This window comes from Myotis brandtii, unplaced genomic scaffold (genome assembly GCF_000412655.1).
Source record: "Myotis brandtii unplaced genomic scaffold, ASM41265v1 scaffold1038, whole genome shotgun sequence".
Classification (NCBI taxonomy): domain Eukaryota; kingdom Metazoa; phylum Chordata; class Mammalia; order Chiroptera; family Vespertilionidae; genus Myotis; species Myotis brandtii.
The window spans coordinates 216,605-240,831 of NW_005353490.1; the positions used below are offsets into that span (position 1 = coordinate 216,605).

At 42.5% G+C, this 24,227-nt stretch overlaps 1 protein-coding gene across 1 annotated transcript in view; it reads left to right on the forward strand.

The window, feature by feature from the left end:
• Window positions 1-17,068: 17,068 nt before the first annotated feature.
• PARM1 (prostate androgen-regulated mucin-like protein 1) overlaps window positions 17,069-24,227 on the forward strand; it is a 38,955-nt gene continuing 31,796 nt past the window's right edge. Inside the window, exon 1 of the mRNA XM_005856654.2 lies at window positions 17,069-17,806. Coding sequence (XP_005856716.2) covers window positions 17,095-17,806 — 712 coding nt within the window. The 5' untranslated portion in view covers window positions 17,069-17,094. The remainder of the gene's footprint in view (window positions 17,807-24,227) is intronic.

The window sequence follows — 24,227 nt, forward strand, 5'->3', positions numbered from 1 at the left end:
AAATTTTTTTTTAATTGAAGGATAAATGAGCATTGATTTTGACAGGGCATAGGAAACAAAAATGAGAAAGAAATCAAACCTTCTTCTAATACATTAAATCTAACTAGTGCCACTGGCAGCACTACGGGAGCATTTTGGAGAACTGTTTTGGAATTGCTCAGTTTAGATTGGGACCTAATGAATATGGTGATACAATGCCTTCCTTCCAAGAAGAAATGCCCCGTGTGCAGCTGAAACGATGGAATAGCAGCTCATTTGGGAGGTTGGAGATTCAGAGTTGCTAACTTCTGGAGAATTGACCACTTTTGTAAAAGAGAATTTTCCACATGTGCCTTAGGCCCTTCAGTGTGTTCGAGCAGTACCCATTGCTATCACTAATTATACAACATCCTAACCTCATGCTTAATCAGTGGCTCACTCCACTGAATTCTAAGCTCTGTGAGGACAATGACCTGGTTCATTATTTTATACCAAGAATTCGCAGGGTACCTACTACATAGTGAGCTCTAAATATTTTTAATTGAAGGATAAACGAGCATTGATTTTGACAGGGCATAGGAAACAAAAGTGAGAAAGACATCAAACCTTCTAATACATTTAACCTAACTCGTGCCATTGGCAGCACTAAGGAAGTGTTTTGGAGAACTGTTTTGGAATTGCTCAGTTTAGATTGGGACCTAATGAATATGGTGATACAATGCCTTCCTTCCAAGAAGAAATGCCCCGTGTGCAGCTGAAACGATGGAATAGCAGCTCATTTGGAAGGTTGGAGTCTCAGAGTTGCTAATTTCTGGAGAATTGACCACTTTTGTAAAAGAGAATTTTGCTTTCCTCCTTTTTTCTTAGTATTGCTTACCTAGACTGGTGGTGGCTTTGTAACAGTAAAACATAAATCAAAATTATTACCAAGTAATTAATTTAATTACCATTAACTTTATTACCAAAATAATCAGTAGTTATCATCAAAATTATCATTATACGTAGAAAGGAGAATTAATTTTCTCTATGGTTCAGAAAGTTTTCTCGTATTTTTTGCTGTTGCTTGCTTAGGTCGTGAATGAAAGGATGGATTTCAGAGAGAGAAGCCTAAGCTGAAATGGTCTTGATTCAATTACGCAGCAAATAGAAATGCTATTTCTGATCTTGCAAAGAATAATTTTGGCTTTCCCACATATCATTATTTGATAAGGACTTAGTGAAAGGTGGATTTTCTGGATGAAGACTTGTGAATGCAATTACAGCCCCATAGCCAGAAGCAGTGCTTCTGCTTCAATCCACAGAGACTACCAATTGATAAGTGCTTTTAGGGTGAGATGTGAGTCTGTCATGCTAAAAGCAGCCTCGGAGCTAGAGAGAAGGTGTGTCAGTAGTCTGGCTGTCACATAGCTCCTGCCAAAGGACATGTGGGCATCTGTACTAAGGCCTGAAGAATGACCCACCCATTTCCTTCTGGCTAGCTTTATGGGGAACTTATCAAAGTAGATAACTTATGAATATATCAAATCATATATTCTACACCTTAAATATATACAATTTTATTTATTTTTGTTATTAGGTAAGTTTCAGGTTTACAACATTATAATTCGATGTCTGTATATACTGCAAAGTGATTACCCCCAAAATTCTAGTTACTGTATCCATCACCATACAATTGACTCTCCTGCCCGCTTTTGCCCACTCCCAATCCTTTCCCCCTTTAGTAACCACCTATATGTTCTCTGTATCTATGATCTGTTTGGTTATTTTTTTTGTTTTAGATCACACATATATGTAAAATCATATGGTATTTTTCTTTCTCTTTCTGATTTATTTCATTTAACATTATCCCCTCAAGGTCCACCCATGTTGTTGCAAATGGCAAGGTTTGATTTTTTTATAACTGAGTAGTGTTCCATTGTATATAGCATATACTACATCTTCTTTAATCATCCATCCATTGATGGACATTAAGTTATTTCCATATATTGGGTGTTGTAAATAATGCTGCAATGAACATAAAAATGCATAAATCATTTCAAATTAGTGTTTTTGTATTCTTCAGATACATACACAGATATGGAATAGCTGGGTCATAAGGTAGTTCTATTTTTTATTTGTTCAATAATCTCTATACTGTCTCCCACAGTGATTGCATCAATTACAGTCCCACCAACAGAGTATGAGGGTTTCCTCTTTTCCACATCTTCTCTAACACTTATTATTTGTTGTCTTTTTGATCATAGCCATTGAACAGGTGTGAGGTGATATCTCATTGTGGTTTTGATTTTCATTTCCCTTATAATAAGTGATGGTGAGCATATTTTCATGTATCTGTTGGCTATCTGTATGTCTTCTTTGGAAAAATATATATTTAGATCCTCTGCCCATTTTTTATTGTGTTTTGTTGTTGAACTGTATGAATTCTTTATATTTTTATATTAACCCCTATTGGATGTATGATTTGCAAATATCTTCTCTCATTCTGTGAGTTGCCTTTTTATTTTAATGATGGTTTCCCTTGCATTTGGAGTCAGATCCACAGACACATTGCTAAGACCAATGTCAAGGAGCTTAGTGCCTATGCTTTTTCTAGAAATTCTGTGGTTTCAGGTCTTATATCCAAATCTTTATTCCATTTTGAGTTGAATTTTGTGCATGATGTAAGATTGTGGTTTAGTTTCATTTTTTTGAATCCATTTTTATTTTTTAAAAATAAAATAAAAAACTTGGATAAGGAGGAGAGTGATGATGGAAGTAGGGGAAGCTCAAGGAGCTAGCTTGATGGAGAAAGATAAACCAGTTGCTAGACCTAATGACCTTTTGAGTGCAAAGCCCAAAAGGCATTGGGAGAAAGAAGACTGGGACACCGGAGATGACACAAGGCTGGATATAGAAACCTTGGAACCACATTTAAAATAAAGCCACGAGGTAGAGCTGCCTTTGCCTCAAATTAAGCATGTGTGCATTTAGGGTGTCACTGTATAATCCCAACATTGCCAGAGAGAACATGGAACATTTTTAAGAAGTGGTCCATGAGGTATAGAATGGGCACAGTTACTTTTTGAATAATTTCTTTCTAAGTAGCAACACTCCTAAAGCTATTCTAAATTATTCTTTAAGTTGAGCTGCCAGCAGAGCCAATTTTTATACAGCCTCCATAATTCACCCAAGTTAGCTAGCATCGCCAGGTTCTGTCCTTTCAGATTGATGTGTTTAATAGCATCTGCCAGCAGTGGCTGTGGAGCAGCATTTTAATGGATCCCAAAGATTTTTATCAGATTTTACTGTTCTCCAGTAATAGCGCCAGTGGTCCCTCCCCAGTTGGTGTTGCTGACACTTCCCTTAGCCGAGGTGGCCGTGCTGCAGGCATTAAGAGATACTGAGAGTAACAGCAGTTGGAGGTTGGTTAACAAATGAAACCCTGAAGGCCAAGTAGTGATTTGTGTTATTTTAAGCCGAGATGCAAACTCCTTGAGTAAGAAGAGCAAGCAGCTTCTTTCTGGAGTAGTGAATGTGTTAGGAAAGAAGAGCATGAAAGAGTCCTGACTTGTAAGCAAATTAAAAATCAGAAAGCTTCTTATACAAGTGACAAATTAGGAGGTAATTAATCACATTAAATAAGGATTCGCTATGGAATTTCTTCAAACAGCTAGTTCCCCTCATCATGTAAAGTATTTGATTGAAATTCATTACCCACAACATCTTTTACAAAAAGCATGGTTCCTCATATTGATTTCACTCATTATGGGGAACATTTCTGCAGAGGGGATTCACTCCCATGAAATTAAAATTTAGTCTAATAACATGTAAATTGGAAATAAGATTTGTCCCCACTTAGCTTATGTTCTTCAAACCCTTGTGTGAGCTCCAAGCTTGCACACGAAAGTGGAGCCTCCTAATGACTGAGCTCCCATGCATTCTCCAGTCTCCTTCTCCTTATTCAGGGAGAGAATGGGCGCGTGGTTCCCTTTTTCCATGGGATGGTCTGCCTATCTTTGACAACATATCAGGACTTGAACCACATTCCATGAGAAAACAGAACACAAAGTCCTCTCCTGGGGTCCCTGCTCTGCATATGGCTCCATCCACAGCCTCCAGCCTCCACCCAGTCCTAGTTCTGAAAATAACCCTCCTCAGCAGAGAGGCCAAGCACAGCATTGAGGGTCTCTTGTGGGGAAAAAAGGGTTAATAATCAGGGAAGCTGGGTCTCAAAGAGGAGATCCTCCACCCAGTCCTAGTTCTGAAAATAACCCCCCTCAGCAGAGAGGCCAAGCACAGCATTGAGGGTCCCTTGTGGGGAAAAGGGGTTAATAATCAGGGAAGCTGGGTCTCAAAGAGGAGAAGCAGCCTGTTGAAGAAATTGTGGCCTTGACATCCACAAAACCAGATAGAGACATCGGGGTTCCGCATTCTGCCTCTGCACTTCCAGCCTGAAACACTCAAATAAAGAATAAAACTCACTTAGATGTCTATAGAGGACAAAAAGGGCTAAAGAGCAGGAATTATAATCAATCAACACCTTACTTTAGTGTGTTAGTTAATAGCCTACCAATCCCCTTCACCTACTCGTTTATCCCCTTCTGTCTTAGTTTGGGCTGCTGTAACAAAATTCCACAGACTGAGTGGTTTATAAACAACGGAAATTTATTTCTCACAGTTCTGGAGGCTGGGAAGTCCAAGATCAAGGCCTCAGCATGGTCTCATTCTGCTGAAGGCCAGTGCCTCTCTCTGTGCCCTCACCAGGAGGAAGTTTGCTAGGGAGTTGGGTGGAGTCTCTAATCCCATTCACAAAGGCTCTACTTTCATGCCCTAGTCATCTCCAAAGGCCCTTCTTCAAATACCATCACACTGGGGATTAGGTTTCAACATATGAATTGAGTGGGGAGAGGGCACACAAGCATTCAGACCATACTAAACACAACAGACAATCTGTGTAAAGAAAAGGTGGTAGAGGAGGAACTATGACTGTGCCAATATCAGAGGTCATTATTCCGAAAGGTCAAGTACAGAGACATTAAACATCACCATAAAGGAGGGGGAAAATAAAGCCAAATTGCAGCCATCAATGAAAAGGCTACATGAAATATAAAACGAATTTCTTTTTCTTCCAGTATGCCTTCTTGCCCATCACTTAGATACCTGGGTGCCTTGGTCATAGCCGGCACTCAATATGTATTGGTTGAATTGGACCGAAACAAACAAAAGTCTAATCAAATTCTTTAAATGTAAACTACTAAGTGATGCTTAAAATTAAAAAATAATAGTAGGATGCCATTCTAGTGAGTGTGTTCTTGTTTGTACCTCATAGCACTGATAAAGCAGGCCAGCTTGTCTAATAATGACAAGGTAGCCCTACCAGTTTGGCTTAGTGGATAGAGTGTCAGCCTGCAGACTGAAGGGTCCCAGGTTCGATTCCGGCCAAGGGCACATGCCTGGGTTGCGGGTTTGATCCCCAGTAGCGGGTGTGCCTCTGATCAATGATTCTCTCTCATCATTGATGTTTCTATCTCTCTCTTCCTTTCCCTTCCTCTCTGAAATCAATAAAAATATATTTAAAAAATAAAATAAAAAATAATGACAAGGTACAGGTCCCTGGTTGTTGCTGGGTGCTATTTCCTCTGCTTCCTCAGCCTCCTGAAGCCATTCAGTCTCATGCATGTCATACAAAGACTCATGGTGAAAATTGTCCCAGAAGTTTCTGAACCATCCTATATAATAAAAGGCTAATATGCAAATCGACTGAACGGCGGAACAACCGGTCTCTATGACATGCACTGACCACTAGGGGGCAGACACTCAACACAGGAGCTGCCCCCTGGTGGTCAGTGCGCTCCCACAGGGGGAGCGCCGCTCAGCCAGAAGTCCTGACCCAGGCTCATGGCTGGTGAGCACAGTGGCAGTGGCGGGAGCCTCTCCCACCTCTGCGGAAGCGCTAAGGATGTCCCACTGATGGCTTAGGCCCCCTCCCCCCGGGGAGGGGGCCTAAGCCATCAGTCAGACATCCCCTGAGGGCTCCCAGACTGCGAGAGGGCGTAGGCCTGGTTGAGGAACCCCCCAAGTGCACGAATGTCATGCACTGGGCCTCTAGTGTTTAAATAAAGTGGAAAAATAAAAATCTTATTTAGCTTGCTTTTTTTTTCTTCTCCTTTCTGATGCAATCTGTGGGTTTGTGAGGCAGCTCAGCTTTCATAAGCATCAACCTAGAGAATAACTCCAGATACACTTATAGGCCCAGCTGCCTATTGCTTTGTTGAATGAAGGATGTCAGGAGCACTCTATCCCTGTGGCTCATGGGTGGTGCCATAGTCTCCCCCTTATGGTGCCTAAAAAGTGCCTTTTGAAAATCATTAGCAGATTAAAGGCACTTAGAGGTTAAAATAGTATCCTAATATTTACTGAACACTTGCTTTGTGCCACATACTAAACTTTTACATGGTCTATCATCTATACTGTAAAAAAAAACTGACCAACATGCCTTAATCCCCAAAGGCATTTATTGTTTACTTAGCAGCAAGTCTGAGACAGGCATCTAAGGCGTAGGTTGGCAAAATCAACAATATCATCAAGGTGAAAGCTCTTTCTTTTTTTTACTTTCATGATCTTTAGTGGGTTGACTTTCATCCTTGGCTTCACAATATGACTGCCACTGTGCCAGACATCACATCTACATTAAAGACAGGGAGGAGGGTGCAAGAGTAGGCACCAAGAGAATTTCACTTTCTTCTATATTCCTCAAATAGAGAAGCAAAATCTTTTCAGAAGTCCCTTAGCTTGTATCCCATCAATCTCAGCTCTATAGAAATATATATAGCAAGATGATTAAGAAGGCAAGTCATTAAAATAGACTGCCTTTCATGAGTTTGAATCTAGGCTATACTACTTTCTAACTATATGTCTTGATAAATTATTGAACCTCTTTCTGCTTCAGTTTGCTTACATTTAAAATGAGGACTAGATATAGTAATATTATCCTAGGTTGATTGTGGAGGTTGACTTAATACTTATAGAGTACCCAGAATTTGGCATTAGAAATGTGTTAACTAAAACGCTGTGAAGCAGACAGCTTCATTTATCTGATTGCATTTCATGGGCATTATCCTGTGATTAGTCAAACTGCCTATGAATTCTTCAATAAGAATGCCAGGATGGATCATCCTGGGGGTGCCCCAAAGAACGTCCTTCCAGAGGCAGATTGCCATGGAGCTGAGCACATAAACATCCACAGCTTTTTGTAGAACAAGGAGTCATGGACAGGGCACTTAGCTGAGCTGGAGACACAGTAGGGCAAGAAGTGGGCAGGTGCATTTGGGCTGAGAAGGCAGTGGTACAATTATACCAGGTCTTCCTCTGCCATTTCAGCAACTCTAAGTCTAGAAAAAGGTCCTCTGAAGTAAGAGGTTCAGAATCAAAGCAGGCCAATATTATGGGCTTTCTTAAGTTCTCATAGTCCCCAGGGATTGCAGCATCTAAGAAATGACCTGATTGTGTGATTGGGGCTATAGGAGGTGGAGTGGAAGGAAGGCTATGCCTCCTCCCCTCAACCAGGCAAGAGACTGTTGCATTTTACAAACACCCATGCGCAGAGTGTGTGTGTTTTCTTTTCAACCCCCCAAGAAATTTTTTGAAATTTCAGTAACTCAGTGAACAAAAAGGAGAGTCCACTGGAGCTGAATTGGGCTCCCAGGCCAGAGGGTGTGGCCAATGAGCACATGAGTATAGGGAGGAGAGAGTCACAGCCTCAGTTGGTCACTAGAAGTCACCCAAGGTGCTACCTGCACTCCCTCCCTGCTTAGGAATGCCTGAAAACCCTGCCAGAAAAGTGAGCCCTAGGGAAGGGGAGTCTGCCCACCAAAGCTGCCAGGGAAACGTGTCCAGGTCAGTCTCCATCCTGGGTTCAGGCGGACTCAGGCCCAGCTTTGGCATGTACTGCCCCGGGAGTCCCCTGATTCTGTCCATCTTTAGGGGTCCCTGGGAGTGGGCTGCAGGCCCTGGATGGAGCACAGGCTGGGTCACAGACACATCTTGACTCATAACAGTTTCATAGTTAGACATTCTCTTGCACTGGGCCCCACCATGTTGGAACTGGGCCCATGGAAGGGAACCTGAGATCCTGACTTTGTTATTCAGAAGTGTCCTGCTACCTGAAGGAGGTGTGCGGTCTTCTCATCCCATTCCACTACCCATTGCACTCACCCATACCACCTTCATCCACAATGCAGTTGAAGAAAAGGTACTAGACCTCTCTACGTGGTCTCTCTTTCTCTCCACTGCCCACCCTGAGAACCCCTAATGTGGTACCTTCAGAATTTCAGGCATCTGTTGGCATCCTTGCTCAGCACAGCCTCCTTCTGAGGACGGGTAATACAGTCCTCCCAGGCTAATGATAATGAGTTAGGGTGGGCCAGGGGTGTGTGGATTTGACTGACAAAGACAGATGTTGCTTCCAGAGAAAAGAAAGAAAATGGTATATTTTTTCCCAGGAAGTGCACCATTCTTCACAAATGTTTTTCTCTCAGCATTTGCCGCACCCACAGGAGCCTGATGATACCACTAGTGCTTGTTTTACGGATGGAGAAACTGAGTCATACACCAGGTCTGCAGGTTCTGACTTGGCAGCTGGATCACAGAGCACTTTTTTCTCTTTTTGGACTAGAATTGTATCTCATTTCCATCAGGAGAATATGGCTTTTCTGCTTCAAACAAGTATCTTCTTAAGCACAGTTTGATGGCTTTGGGGCATACACATCTGTCTAGACATATGATAGCTTTCAAACACCATATGGTTGGACCAGATTGATTGGTAATGGTTTTGCAGATGTTAGATGAACCTTCTGGAGTGTTGGGGCCCTCAGCAGCCCTAACCCAACCTAAAGCAACATGAGTTTTTATAAGTGTGGAGGTCCAAACAGCGTCTTCACTCAACCTAAAGAATACTAAGACCTAGCTTGCATATATAACATTTTAAGATTATTTTTTACTCTATTTCTCTTTCTCGTAAATGCTTGCTGAAGTTAGTTCATTCAGTACAGGGATAGTAAGTCCAGCCTCTGTGTGAGCCAACTGATTGATAGTCAGCATTTCAAGAGCTGGTGACTCTGGTCTATGTCATGCACACAGAGAAGAAATCCCTGAGGTTTCCAAAGTAGAACTGAGCAAGCAAACATAGCAAAAGACTGTTTAGAGATCCATCCAAAATCTCATTAGCTGGTGGTTTTGATGGAACTTACCAACAAAGAAAGGAAGGATGCTCTTCTGCTATCCTGGCCCAGCATAAAAGCCAGAGAACATTCCTGTTTTCCAAAGGGCAGAAAATCCATGTTTTTACTCAATGAATATTTATTGGGTACCTTCTCTGTTCCAGGCATAAAGACACAAAACACAACACACAGTCCCTATTATTAGGGCTCCCAGCCAGATGGGAGACAAGCATGGAGGGAAAGTATGGCTCAGTATAATGTGTGCTACAGTTAAAGTTTGTATGAAATGCCATGGCCACACAAAGGAGAAGGTCTCTGTGTGGCCACAGAGGAGTTAAGGCTCTACAGTTCTCATAATTGAGGTGGCGAGAGAGGAGTTAGGGTGGCAAGAACAGCAGATGCCAAGACAGGGTGGCAGACAGTGGGTATATTAGTATATAGACAGACAGGAACACACTGTGACTCCAATCCCTACGATTACAGGGCTCATGAGGGGGTGGGGTCAGGGGATCATTAATGGTGCTATGTGCTATGCCACAGAGCTCAGGATTTATCCATAGGACAATGGGGAGCCTGTTATAGGATTAAAGGGAGTTTGAAGGATTTAATATGGTCAGATAAGTTTTTTAAAAATCACTCTAGTGGCCTATACTAAAGAATTTATTAGTGGAAATGGAGAAAAAATTGGGGCCCAGACTTCAAAAACACCCTTGCATTTCCCAGTACAATATAGTAGAGTGGTTAAAAGTTTAGCCTGGAGCCAGACAGTTTCAGGTTCAAGGTTCAGCTATGCCATATAGTAGCTGTGTGACCTTGGGGAAGTTACTTAACTTTTCTGAGCCTATTTCATCATCTGTGAAATCAAGATAATAATGGTTATTATGATCAAATAAGATGATGCACTGGTTCTGCTCAGTAGTTAGAGTGTCAGCCTTCGGACAGAAGGGTTGAGGTTTTGATTCCCAGTCAAGAGCATGTACCTCGGTTGCAGGTTCGCCAGTCGAGGCGCATGCAAGAGGCAACCAATTAATGTGTCTCTCACATCAATGATTTTCTATCTATCTATCTATCTATCTATCTATCTATCTATCTATCTATCCATCTATCATTTATCCATCTAGCTAGCTAGCTAGCTATCTGTCTTCTCCTCCTCCCTACCTTCTTCTCTCTCTAAAAATCAAGGGGAAAAATCCTCGGGTGAAGATAATAAAAAATAATAATAATAAAAATTAAAATAAGATGATGCATGTAAGGTGCTCAGCACAGTGCCCTGTATAGAGCACATAGCTCATTCCCTCTCTCTCTTTCTGTCTCTCTCTCTCTCTCTCTCTCTCTCTCTCTCTCTCACACACACACACACACACACACACACACACAGTCTATAGGGGGAATTACACAGTTACATGCCAATTTCAGCGCTGTGGAGTTACAGAACGTGCTTTGAGCACATGAGGAGTTGAAGGCAGGAGGGGCGGATTTAGCAAGAGAATCAGCAAAGGCCCTTAAGCTAACACTAGAAGGATAAATAGGAATAACTCGGGCAGAGAGAAGAGGGAGAGTTGTTTAGGCAGAAGGAATAAAGTGAAGAGCCTGGTATGTTTGAGGATCTGGTGGGGAGCAAGGCTGGAGAGGCAGACTCGGGTGGGATCACAGCGAGCCTTCTTGGCCTCAGTGAGGATTTGAAGTTTTATCCTCAATGCAGGGAGAAGCCCATGCAGCCTCCTTTTCTCCCCTCAGCCCTCACCAGAGGGTGATACGGTCCAGTTGGCCCTTCAAGAAGCTCACGGGGTGGGGGCGGGGGGAGGCAGCTGTGTGGAGTAACCATTAGTAATTACTTAGCGTGTGGACCTTCCGCAGCCCTGGGGCCTCTGCCAGGCTGGCCTGGCATGATCCACTGAGACCACAGGCAACACTCGGCTGACTTGGCAGCAACAGGAGAGGCCTTGACTGCGATTTGATCGAGTTTCACTGAATTTGCCAAAGCTTTGTCACATGTTTTCTCAGGTACTTGACAAGCCAAGGACAGGAAAGGACATGTTGGGGGTGGCGGGTGGGGAGAGAGAGAACAGATGAGAGCAAAACAGGTAATCAGGGTGCCTGGGACTCTGGCGCTGACCCAGGTTGTTGCTCATGAAACCCCCAGGAAAGGGTGACAGTTCAGGGCACTCACTGTCCACCAGCATCTGTATCACAGACTCATATTCCTGACAACCGGTCGAGCCAAGAACACATGTGCAAAACACAGACTCACTACCCTAGAATGTCCTGTAACTCCTCTCAGCACTGGGAGAACTCACCTACCTGTCTCACCCCTCAGCCCCCAAATCCCTCCTCCTAGCAAGGCAAGAAACCAGGGATCAAGCCAGGCACAGTTCTTTCATATATCAAAGAGACGTAAACTGTGATATTGGTCTCCCCCATAAAGGGCAATATACATGGAAATGAATCATTTTCTATACAACTACCAATCTGCTTTTCTTCTGAACAACAAATAATCTGTCAGCTATTCTTACAACATGAAAGCTGACCAAACTTCAGGAAAAACTGTCACTTGTAAGCTTTCAGGGAGGAATTTCAGATTTTGTTGGCCATCATTCCCCTTGACCCCACATTTGGGCCAAGTCTAAGAGATGTCCTTCCTCGCATCAGTCTGTCTCGGGCATGCAGGTCTGTCACTGCCCAGGCAGCATACACCATATCTGGCAAGGTCTCTCCGTTTTGGAACAATGCTCATTCACTTCTAATTTAGAGATGAATGGGTTCAATTTCTTCATTTTATTTCTTCTGCCATTTTCTCAAGGAAATATTAGAACTAATTCTTTTTTTCAAAGGAAAGTGACTCTACCTTGGGTTGGGAGATGTAGGGGGTACTACATTATTTTAACTTCTTCAGTGGCCCAGTCTCATGTGGGCTCCTCCTTGCTCACTCTGTAATGATCGCTGCTACAGTATGTTCTACCTGCCTTTGTGAGGCCAGGGCACAGTGTGGTGGTGGAGGTCAGAAGGTGGGAGTTCTAGTTCTGACTTTGTCCCTACACAATTTTTTCCAGATAACACTGCCCAATTCTTCCTCTCAGATGCATAAGTTCAATCACATCACCTCCCTTTCTGTGTCTGCTCCCTCATTTATCCAATGAGGGGCTGTCCTTGCTCATCACTTAGGCCCTCTTTAGCTCTAAATATTTCTTGAAATCCTGAAGAAATATATACATCCTTGGCTGTTTGACTTATTCAGTTTGGTATTCCTGTAAAAACACAAGTCCTACATATAAGAAGGCAGAAATTATATTTCCTCAGTGATTCTGAATGTTCAAGCCCTTATCCCCAGTGTGATGGCATTTGGAGATGGAGTTTTGGGGAATTAGGATTAGATGAGGTCATGAGGGTGGGTCCCTCATGATGAGATTAGTGTCCTTGTAAGAAGAGACACCAGAGAGCTTGCACACTCTCTCTCTTTAGGGCCCTCCTTCCTTTCCTGCCTCCCTTCCTTCCTGCTCAAGAACACACAACGAGAGGCAACTCTGGAACACAGCTAGAAGGCAACCACCTACAAGGCAGGAAGAGTGCTCTCACCAGGAACTGAGCTGGCCCATGCCTTGCTTGGACTTCCACCCTCTAAACTGTGAGAAGTACATTTCTGTTGTTAAAGCCACTCCGTCGATGGTATTTTGTTCTGGCAGCCTGAGCCAACAGCAAGCATCTCTAGGAAAGTCATAGTGCCTGAGCCTTCGATATTTTCATGCTGAAAGAAGACCACCCTCAAGCAGTCAGAGCAATATGGAATGTACCATCAAATAAGGCAGATACTCTTATGTTTTTAATGTTTAACTAAAAATTAAGGTTGTTCAAGTGAAGATAACCAGTATTGTTAAACATGATCTCACACATGGTTGTTTTGTTAGGAGTAGGAATTGCCTGAACTAGACTATAAAGTATTTTAATTAAGTACTCAGTAGGTAACATGGAAAATGAATGTACACCTCTTTGGAGGGTAGGAGTTATAAAAGTATATTAGTCAGGCCATGGCTGGGTAGATCAGTTGGTTGGGGCATTGTCCTGATACCCCAAGATTTTGGGTTCAATCCCTAGTTGGGGCACATACAAGAATCAACAATGAATGTACAAATAAATGGAACAAAAAATTGATGTCTCTCTTTCTCTCCCTTCCTCTCTCTCTAAAATCAATCAATAAAAAATTTTAAAGTATATTAGTCAGAATTAAATAAGAAAATGAGTGTCTTGTGCAATAAAACCAATTCCTGAAGAATGTCATTATTAGCACTGTAATAATTTCCATGGTATAGCTCTTAGCTCCATTGGAAATGACAATGCAAGTGTCACTCTGAACATCATATATCTTAAGTAGCATATTGTGTGTTCTCATCCTTTCAGAACCAACTGAAATATCTTCTCTTCTGTGACTTTTCTAAATGTCATTTGAAAATGGCATTTGTATTTTTTACATTCCATGATCCCTATACAAAATTTATTTATCTTTCCTTAAGGCTTCCATTGCAACTTGCTTTGATTTCATAAGACATTTTTCATATCATATTATAGGAAGATGGTGTCCTTTCTGTCCTGCTAGATAGTGAACTCTCTAAGGGCAAGGCCATGGACATGGAATCTACTCAATAAAAGCTTGAATGAATGAATGAATGAATGCTCCTTTGTATATGACTCATTTCTCATTTACCCCAGACTTCCAAAGACTCTGATTCAGTTACCAGACTGAGGCTCTCTCTGCCTCCATCTGCCCATCTATTCTATGATACTATGAACAATAGTAAACATTGTCATTTTTGTTTTTCTGATCCCAGAATCTTTAATAAGCCACGAGAGCTACTGAGATGCAGAGCCAGTAAGATATATTATTTAATACTATTTGTCCCAACTGTTGTTTTGTCCACATTTCAAAGATCTCTTGATCTGTATTCATCCTGAGATTGTTGACACTTCATAGTTGCCAAAAGTCCTTCAGCACAAAATGGACTATTATGTAGCTTAATCTGAGAGATCCATCCTCATGTTTACTAGAGAATGACTCTTGTGGTTTATGGTCTTAACCAACCTTTTTTAAATAACATAAAATCAATTATTTTATAAAAATCCAAATGTTAAATTCAGTTAAATAATGAACAAACTATATTTTCAGGATAGATTCTATAGCAGAACTTTCCATCAGCTACTGAATCTATTGTGTGCAAGAATGAAGAAGGAAGCAGTTTTATCCCAAGTACCCAAATGCCCCTGATGCATCTTTTCTCCCTTCTTCTGTGCTAGAATCCAGCCTATGTTTTATTCCTTATGAATCTTGATCATGGTTGGCTATGTCCTATATGCTATCCCCAAGGAATCTCCTCAGAGATTAAATAATCAAAGACCTACCAAGACAACAGGCATAGGGATACATCACGGTAGAATGACGTAGAATGAAGTTGACTTTTAAACAAGATTTCTGACCTCATATAACACTAGGTAGGCAACCATCCCTGAGGCAGCTATGATAGATGTGGCCATACTAAGTGGTATGTAGTTCTTAAGTTAATTTATTTTTTCTACCTCTCTCCTTCCTTCCTCCCTTCCTCCCATCCTTCCTACTTTCTTTCCTGCTACTTTCCTATCTACCTTCCTTTCTTCCTTTCTTCTTTTGTTCCTTCTACAAGTACTTAATATGACCTAGGCACTGTCCTAGGTTTGGGGGAAATAGCAGTGAATTAAGACCAGGTCCCTGCACCCTATGGAGCTTACATTCTGATAGAAGAGATAATAAATAAGTAAATAAATAATTTGCAATTCAAGGGATAAACTATTTTATGAAAAACAAAAATGAACAAAGAGTATGGCAGTTTCTAAAAATATTAACCATAGAATTACCATATGATCCACCACTTCCACTTCTGGGTGTATACCGAAGAGAATAAAGTAGGGTCTCAAACAGATATTTGTACACTCAGATTCATAACAGCATTATTCATAATATCCCAAAGGTGAAAGCAACCCATAAAAGTGAATGAACAGATAAACAAAAAGTGGTCTATAAAACAATAGATTATTCAACTTTATAAAGGAAGGGAATTCTGACATGCTATAACATGGATGAACCTTGAAGACATTAGGCTAAGTGAAATAAGCCAGTCACTAAAGGACAAGTACTGTATGATTCTATTTACATGGGGTTCTTAGAGCTGTCAAAGTCATAGAGACAGAAAGTGGAATAGTGGTTTCCAGGAGCTGTGGAGAAGGAAAGGATGGAAAGTTTTGTTTAATGGGTACAGAGCATGTTAAGGAAGATGAAGAGGTTCTAGGAATGGAGGGTGGGGATGGTTGAACAGTAATGTGAATATACTTATGCCACTGAACTGTACACTTGAAAATGGTTAAAATGGTCAATGTTATGGTATGTATATTTTAACATGGGATGTCATAGGGATTTTATAACTTTGGGACTTTGTTCTAACTGCAACAGAATGCCTTTGAAGGATATTGATCAGTTAAAGAACATGTTCTTATTTACCAGTTTGAAAGATCATACTGGCTGCTGTGTGAAAAGTAGACTGAAAGGAGAACCTGGAACCTTAGACAATTAAGAGACTATGTCAGTTGTCTAAGTGAGTAACTGGTGGCTCAGGTGGTGAGATAATGGGACAGGTTTGAAAGGTGGTTGGATTAGGATATATTTTCAAGGTAGAATCATCATGACTTGCCGGTGGATTTGATGTGGGGTATGAGGGGTGATGTCTCAGTTTCTAATTGAGCAACAGAGTGAAAGAGGGTGCCATCCACTGAGATAGAAATGACTGGGGAAAGCTTTTCAGTGAATGGTAAGGGGCATGGGGAGGCGATTAAAAGATGGTTTACATAAAAATGAAATCATAAGCCCAGATTCTAGCAGGGTGCTAGCACATACAAGCCATTTATTAAATACTTGAATCAAAGAATTAATTAATTAATTAGTTAATTTGCATGAATAAATGGAGGGAAGGAGGAAAAAAGAAAACTAATTCTAAACTTTACAAAATATGAAGAACATTTTGTAAAATGATATGATCCTAAAGACCCCAGGCTAAAATTCAGAAGTCCTGAGTTCCAGTTTCAGAAAATGTATCTAAACCTCAGATCCTCCTCTCAGCTTTTATTCTTGGACCTCCTCTTTCCTCCTCTGCAGGGAATGTGCTCAGACTTTTATTCATCTCAGCCAACAAGCTCATAGCCCTTGCATCCTGGGCATAAACACAGAGCTCACAACCCTGGGGCAGGGAAAAGCCAATCAATAAGCTTTCCACTCACCAACCATGCCTTCCCCACCCCACACAAACCATAGGCATCCCCACAGGCATGTGGAGCAGGGCCCTCAGCAGTCCAGACCAATTCCCATAGAGCCAGTCCCCCAGAGAGTCTCACTTTTTAAGGGCTAGATTTGAAGCAAGCAGGAGACAAGATTAGATTGTTCCATGAATTGGCTGGACTTGCTTTGACTGACCCACTAAATGCTCTTACTGAGCCTCCAGGCCGGTTTCTATTGATAGCAACATAGAAGAGGAGAGCAATTAGTGGGAAGATAATATTTTTAATAGATTTTTATTGATTTCAGAGAAGAAGGGAGAGATAGAAACATCAATGATGAGAGAGGATTACTGATCGGTTGTCTCCTGCACGCCCCCTACTGGGGATCGAGCCCACAACCCAGGCATGTGCCTTTGACCGGAATTGAACAAGGGACCTTTCAGTCTGCAATCCAAAGCTCTATCCACTGAGCAAAACCAGCTAGGGCAGTGGGAAGAAAATATTTAAAAGTCACTTTCACAGTTGGGGATGCACAATGCAAAATGAGAACTGCAAAACAACCTTGCCTCTCAGGTTTTCACACGTTAACCACTTTTGTACTGGCTCTTCCACAGGACTGAGAGTGCAGAGCATGCCTACATCAACCCCCCTGCCTGTTTCTTTTCCGGAAAAGATTATCTCACCAACGCCAACGACCTTCTGGACAAGCTCTCCACAGAGCCCTCCTGCCTCCCCCACCAGCGGCACACCCAGCAGCTCAGTGCTCCCCGTTACAGTGTCATCAGTGCAGACATCTCTAACTCCCAAGAATGTTGTCATGGAGCCCACAGGACAGGAGACCACCTTGACTTGGGAAGACCCAAACACAGACACCTTATCAACAAGCAGTGTGGTCCCCTTAACACCCATGCCCACGGAGCACAGCTCAGGCACTCCAGAGGCAAATGTGTCAGCCACAGGGTCAAGGTCCCTGGCTGAGTCTCCTTCACCCACCTCCGCTCAGACGCCAGCCTCATCACCCCCAGCCCTATCCACCTCACCACCGCCAATTCTATCAACCTCACCCCCAGAGGTTTCTTCTTCTGTCTCTGACAACACCAACCACAGCTCCACTGAGACCAGCACCAAGACCACAGGAGCCCCAACCACACGAGAGTCCCCAGCACAGGAGCACAGCTCTGGCCACACCCCCACTTCACATGCCACGTCGGAGCTGGTACCCACGGAGAAAACGCCCCAAACAACTGTGCCAGCCAAAGTGACCTGTATTCTGGTAGATATTGAGACCACCACCGCCTCCCCCAGGGTGATCATGCAGGAAGTGGAACATGCACTAAGTTCAGGTGAGTCTCATTTGAGAACCCTACTACCATTCTTGACCACATGAAGATGTTAAGAAAGCAATTCAGTTAACCAAACACAACTTGTCAACTTTGAATTTTGGAGTGTAACACATGAACTGAAGTATAATTCCCAAGAATTTCCACATGATATCTCATTGTGGCCAATTGCCAACTTTATGATTTGTCTTTACATTTGTCACAGAGAATGTAAATGAATGAAAATATGTAAGTAAAGGGATTAATAGCATGGCATTTGGTCAAGCTTCCCAGATTTCAATTCTGGCTCTTGACCTTAGGCAAGTTAATTCATCACTTTGTGGCCTTCTTCATCCTCATCTGTAAAATGGGAATAAAAGAGGTTCTATGGCATATGGTTCTTGTGGAGATTAAATGAGATGATATATAAAGTGCTTAGAACAGTTACTGACAAGGATTAAGAATGCAGGAGATATCAGTTGTTATTATAATTTTGCTCTGTACTAACAAAGTGTTTATGAAAACCAGTCTAAAAAAGTAAGGTAGATGTGTAGAGAATTTTTTTATTCTTTGTAGTCATTGATATATTTTATGAGAAACACAGTAAATTTTACAGGATGTCACATTTGTTTTTTTCCCCAGCAACCCTGTGAAGTTAGTATTATTTTATCTTGATTTTGCAATCTTGGAAATTATAATGGAGAGAGATTTAGGGTCTTTTCTGAGATCACAAGCATCTGGCATTGGCATGGAAACTATAAACTTTAGGGAACTGAGCAGGAAAATAATTTAGTGGGAACATTTGGAATCTTGATTAAGAAACAGTGAAGTGAGAATAGTCAGGTGAAGGGGGAACACAGGGCTGCAGTTCTTTCTCTGGGTAGTCCTGTTTAGGGGTGGACTGAGAGGGGAATATTCCAGACAGACCACCTGAGATAAAAAGGAATGGCTGTGAGGAGAAATTAACATTTTTGGAAAAAAGATAAGCAATCACTATGAATAGAAACTCTATTAGACAGTGAAGGTGGGGAGAGATACAGCTAAGATGAACAAGATTCGATTCCTCATGGAAGAGCTCATAGTTTATTAGGGAATAAAGCCCCAAAGAATTACAAATGCTTATTTCAAAATCCCAGTAGATCAGTGAAAGTCCCAAGAAGAAAGGGAGGTTCAATTAAACCAGCATAAAGGAATTCATTACAAAGGTTTGGCTAGCATACAGGGGAACCACAGGGGACCATAATGTCAGAGTTGCTATGAGTCAGGCCTAGGAGGAAAGACACGTAACCAGAACCCAGAGGAGAAAGTCTTGTAGAATAGACCACCTTGAGAGCAGCAGTGACTCTTGGTTGAGAGACACAACTAGCCCAAGGTTAACCTCCTGAGAGTGAAGGGAATCAGTACTCTGCCCTCACTCTCCCCCTTCCCTCTGATATGCGGAAGCCAGGGACAAGGAAACCCATTGATGTGGTCCATACAGGTCAGCCTCCTGGAGGCCTGGGCAGAGAGCAAAGTGGAGGAGTGTGGGAGTGGATTTGGAGAGGCAAAAGGAAGAAATCTAGCACATCAGATTCAAACGTAGATTCCTCTGTGCAGCTCCCATCCCCATTTGCACCCCTGTTTATACCTCCAGCCAGCGCTTATCACACTGCATTCAGATGTGCGCTTCTGTCTCTGTCTCTGCCCCACTTCCCACCCCACACCTTGCCTGATACTTTCCATGTTGCCAACATGCAGGTAACGTCTCTAGCAGAGTCTAGGAACCTGGAGCAGAGTGGGTGTTGACCTGACTCAGTGTCGAAAGGACTGTCTCTAACCAAGGTGCCATCAAAGGGCAGCTTGCAGGCAGTGGCCCCATCTCTTCTCTCTGTCCTAGTTCAGGCCCTCATCGCCACCTGTGCACTGCTTCTTCAGTTTTCTCACTGATCTCCCTTTTGCTGCTCTCTACCCACTCTAGAGTACTCCAAACATGGTGGATCCACACATTCTGAGCTGGGCATGTAAGAATCTCCATAATCTGATAGTCTTACTACTTTCCACAAGTGCCCTAGGTTCATGGGCTAGAGCAAAGGTCAGCAAACTGCGGCTCGCGAGCCACATGTGGCGTGGCTCTTCCACAAAATACCAACTTCTGCGCATGGGCCACGAAGTTTCAATCGCACTGTACGTGTGCGCCCGCATCTGGTATTTTGTGGAAGAGCCACACTCAAAGGGCAAAAGAGCCGCATGTGGCTCGCGAGCCGCAGTTTGCCGACCACTGGGCTAGAGTATCTAAAACAGTCCTGTTCCAATATTCTGGCTCATGTGTTAGACCATGTATCTTAATTTCCTCAACTCTAAGCCAGCAAGGTCAAGAGACACAAAATTAGTGTCAGAGCTGGTCACGACCCTATAAAGTTCTAGGGAATATTGCAGCCAGTAGGAACTCCCGAGTAAATGAAGGAAGAAAGGATTGAATGACTGGACAAAAAATAAATGTGGCAGGTTAGAGGGAGATCACTGAGCAAGGACCAGACTCCATTTCACAGCCCAAAGAGGATTTATCCCCTACTAAAGAAGGAACTATGTAGTGTGCCTTTCCTAGGACCGTGTGCTTGATGCAAAGAAGCACAAGGAGTATAAGACCTGTGCTTTGGATTTCATAGTTTAAGAAGAGAGAAGGAGCCAAGTCACTCTTAATATGAATGAGAATGAACAAGGTGGATGGAGGAACCCTTGAGCAGATGTGATACAATCTGTTCATTTCAAAGGTGAAGAAATTATGTCCCAGAACTTTGGAGTGCCTCACACAAGGTTACACCACTTAGTGGCAGAGCTGGGCTCGGAGCCCAGATCCTTAAAACCACAATCAAGTCTTCTTTCAGCACCCATCACTGTTGCACTGCTCCTCTCTCATCCCCACACGTCAAGCAGCACCCTGAGACTGTGCTCACGGGTTACTATTTAGGGATGTTTTTGTTTAGAGAATTTTGTGCTGCCTTAATAGTGTATATAATATAGTAATAATATCACACTGTTATTTAGCATCTTGTCTTACTCTGTGTAGGTTCACATAGCATATTTCTATTAATCGAAGAATTCAACCATTCATAGTCACCAATAAGTAATTCTAAACCAAGGTCAATGCTGTTGGAGTTCAATTTCACTAGAGGAATTAAGGAAGATCCCATGATGGTGCCAAGTTGTAGGAGATGAAGAAAATTTAGGCCTGAGGAGGCAATTGGGGCACTTGTGTGCAAAAGTGGTAGTTAATGCTGCACTCACCTGACTTCAGAATGCACTCAGAAGTTGTAAGCATCAAAATTGCTCTTGTCAAGGTATCCAGTGCCCTCCACTTTGCCAAGTCTGACGTTAATCCTTAGGCCTGGCTTGACCTGACTTATCAGCAGCATTTGACACAGGTGGTCACTGCCCTCATCTTTATAACACTGTCCACTTGGCCTTCAGGACACTCTCCCTATTGGTTCTTCACCTACCTGGCTGGCTGCTCCTTCTTAGTCTCTGTTGCCTTACTTCACCCCTCATCTTCCTACACTGGAGCACCCCAGGGCCAGTACTGCCCTCCTCTCTCCCTGACCTCTCTGCACTCACACTCTCTCCTCTTCACACTCACTCCTGAGATGACCTCATCCTGTCTCATGACTTAAAATGCCATCCATGTGCTGATAACCCTGACATGTAAAATCCTATGCCTGTTTTGCTTCATTGAACTAAAGACATGTAAATCCAGCTGTCAGCTAACTCACACCCCCCACATGGATGGCTCATAGGCCTCGCACACTTAATATGTATAAGATGAATTACTGATTTCCTCAACCCTCGGTCTGCTCCTCCCTCAGCCTTTCCCTCTCTTCTTTCAGTTCTTGAGGCCAAAAACGTCGGACTAATTCTAGACTCCTTTCTTTCTCACATATTCCAGTCCATCAGAACCTAGTCTCCTCTCACCCCCCTGTCGTCTCTCACACATGTGACTTTAATATTCCTGCAACTGCTCTCACTACTCATCACCCTTGCCAGAGAGATCCTTTTGAAACCGAGGACAGATCTGTCACTGCTCAGCTCTAACATTCCCATGGCTTCCCCTGAGTCTGAGCAAAGCCCATGTCTGTGTCATGCCTACAGTGCTCAGCATATCTGAACCCACACAGCCTCCCTGCTCTCACTGCCTTTCTCCTTTACCAGCAGACACACTGGCAGTCTTACTATTCTCAAACAGACCAAGGACACTCTTACCTCAGGGGCTGTGTACTTACTACTTCCTGTGCCTAATACAGTCTCCTGCCAGGTCTTTCAGGGCTCACTCCTTGTCAGAGATGACAGCTAACCAAAGTCTTGACTCATGAAAAGGAAGCCTTTACTCACTCTCCTGTCTGAAATAATAAACTCATCACCATTGAACCCTTCATGCTGCTCTATTTTCCATTTGATCACTTATCACTTTCTGACTTTATCTCACTTATTTGGTGAGTAGGTGTCTGTTTTCTGCCACTAGACTGTCAGCTCCATGAAAGCAAGGAACCTTGTTCACAAACGGGAAGATGTACGTTACACCCAACCCCTAGAACTGAGCCTTAATAACCAACCAGTTCCAGGGAAGCTATTCCATCTCTCTGAGCCTCGGCCTTCTCATCAGTAAGATGGGAAAAGGATATTCACGTGATGGGGTTATTGTTAGGTTTAGTTGAGATAATAAATTTGCATCATACTAGCTACTGAGTAATGGCTCTGTCGATGACTATGATTATTTTCCTATGACTTAATATTTTATGATTTATCATTATTGCTACCATTTTGCTATTGTCCTTCTCATTGTTGTTGTTATAGTTATCATAAAGAATGCCCACCATCTTCAACAAACGTTTATTGAGCTTTTACAATGTGTTAGGCATCTGGCTAGGTACTGGGGATTCAGCAATGAATAAAACAGTCACTCCCTCATGCAGTTTACAATTTATCATGTACACAACATGACAAATAACCTAGCTTGGTGGATCCCAGACTGTATGGAGGGGAACACTGCAGGAAAGCAGGAAGGAAGGTTTCAGGACAAGTGTTAGAGGACTCTAAATAGCAGGATGAGATGACTTACTTTACTTACCAGGCCATTGATAGTAACCAAAGGCTTTTCATCAGGGGAAGGAAATGGTAAGAATTACCTTTTAAGAGGTTTCAACTGGGAGAAATATGTGTGGTAAGTTTCATGGCATTGAGGCCTGGAAACAGGTAGACCAGTTTATACTTGGTCTGTGGCTTGCCATTGTCACTGATAGACCACGTCCCTTAACTACTCTGACTTTAAGAGCTCTTAGCTATAAACCAGGTACAAGAGAGATCATCTTTCAGGGTCCTTTTGGCTTATTATACTATTCAAATTTTTTATTTAAATTATCCTGTGCCAAAGGAATGAGGTTCATATTCACATGAAGTTTGCTGAGTATATGCACGTTCCAAGGATGGAGCTAGTGACTGAGGTGTGCAGGCTATCCATTCTACAGGTGAGGAAACTGGCCCAGAGAGATTAAGTGACTTACTCCAATTCTCACCTGAGTGACCCAACCAAAACTCAAATTCAGTTCTCCTGACGGACCTTGAGTCAAGTGTTCCTTTCACTACACCCATCCTACCTGAATTCACAGAAAAGAAAAGCTGGGGAAGGACCAATGGCCTCCAGAACTTCTGTGGAAATGAATGACATGGAATATTGCCACACGCTGAGTGCCGGCCGCTGGGTCTCAGGGAGGGGCTGTCCTATGGGAGGAGCAGCAGGTGCTAGGAGCAGGCATTCCAAGGTGGCTGTCCAGAAAAATGAGTTTTAACTTTTGTTTTTCAGTTTTTGTCTTGCTTTTAAAGGAAGAGAGACAACTGTGATGCATTAGGTTTAGGTCGCCTTATGTTATTAAATCAGAGCTCTTCACAGGTGGAAACTATGACTACGGAGTATTTCTGACTCCCTGAGCTAAACTGAATGGTGCTGTGCACAATTAGTTGCTCAGCATATGCTTCCGGGATTAACTGATGTTGCACACCAAGCTAGATTCAAGACATCATCAATTCTTGCATAGGCAAACTTTAGAATTAGACTCACTCCACTTGTTGCAAAGTGAATATTCTCTTTCTTCTGTAAAATCCAAGTGCCCACTGGTCTTGGGCACTCTCTTATACTTTCCATTACAAAAAGAAGGACACATAATTATGAAAATTGGTAAAAGCCTTTGAACTTTAAATTGCTAGTCTGAACCCCCCAGTATTTGTTCAGCATGAACTATTCTAATAAAACCATTAAATAAAGGGCTCTAAGCAGGCACAGACATCTAGACACCCATGTGTCCATATCTGCAAGGGACTTTCAGCTCCACATAACATCTGCTTATTCCAGATTAACTCTTAAAATGAACATAAATTTGAAAAAAGGAATTAACTCCAAAAAAATTGAAAATAACTTTTA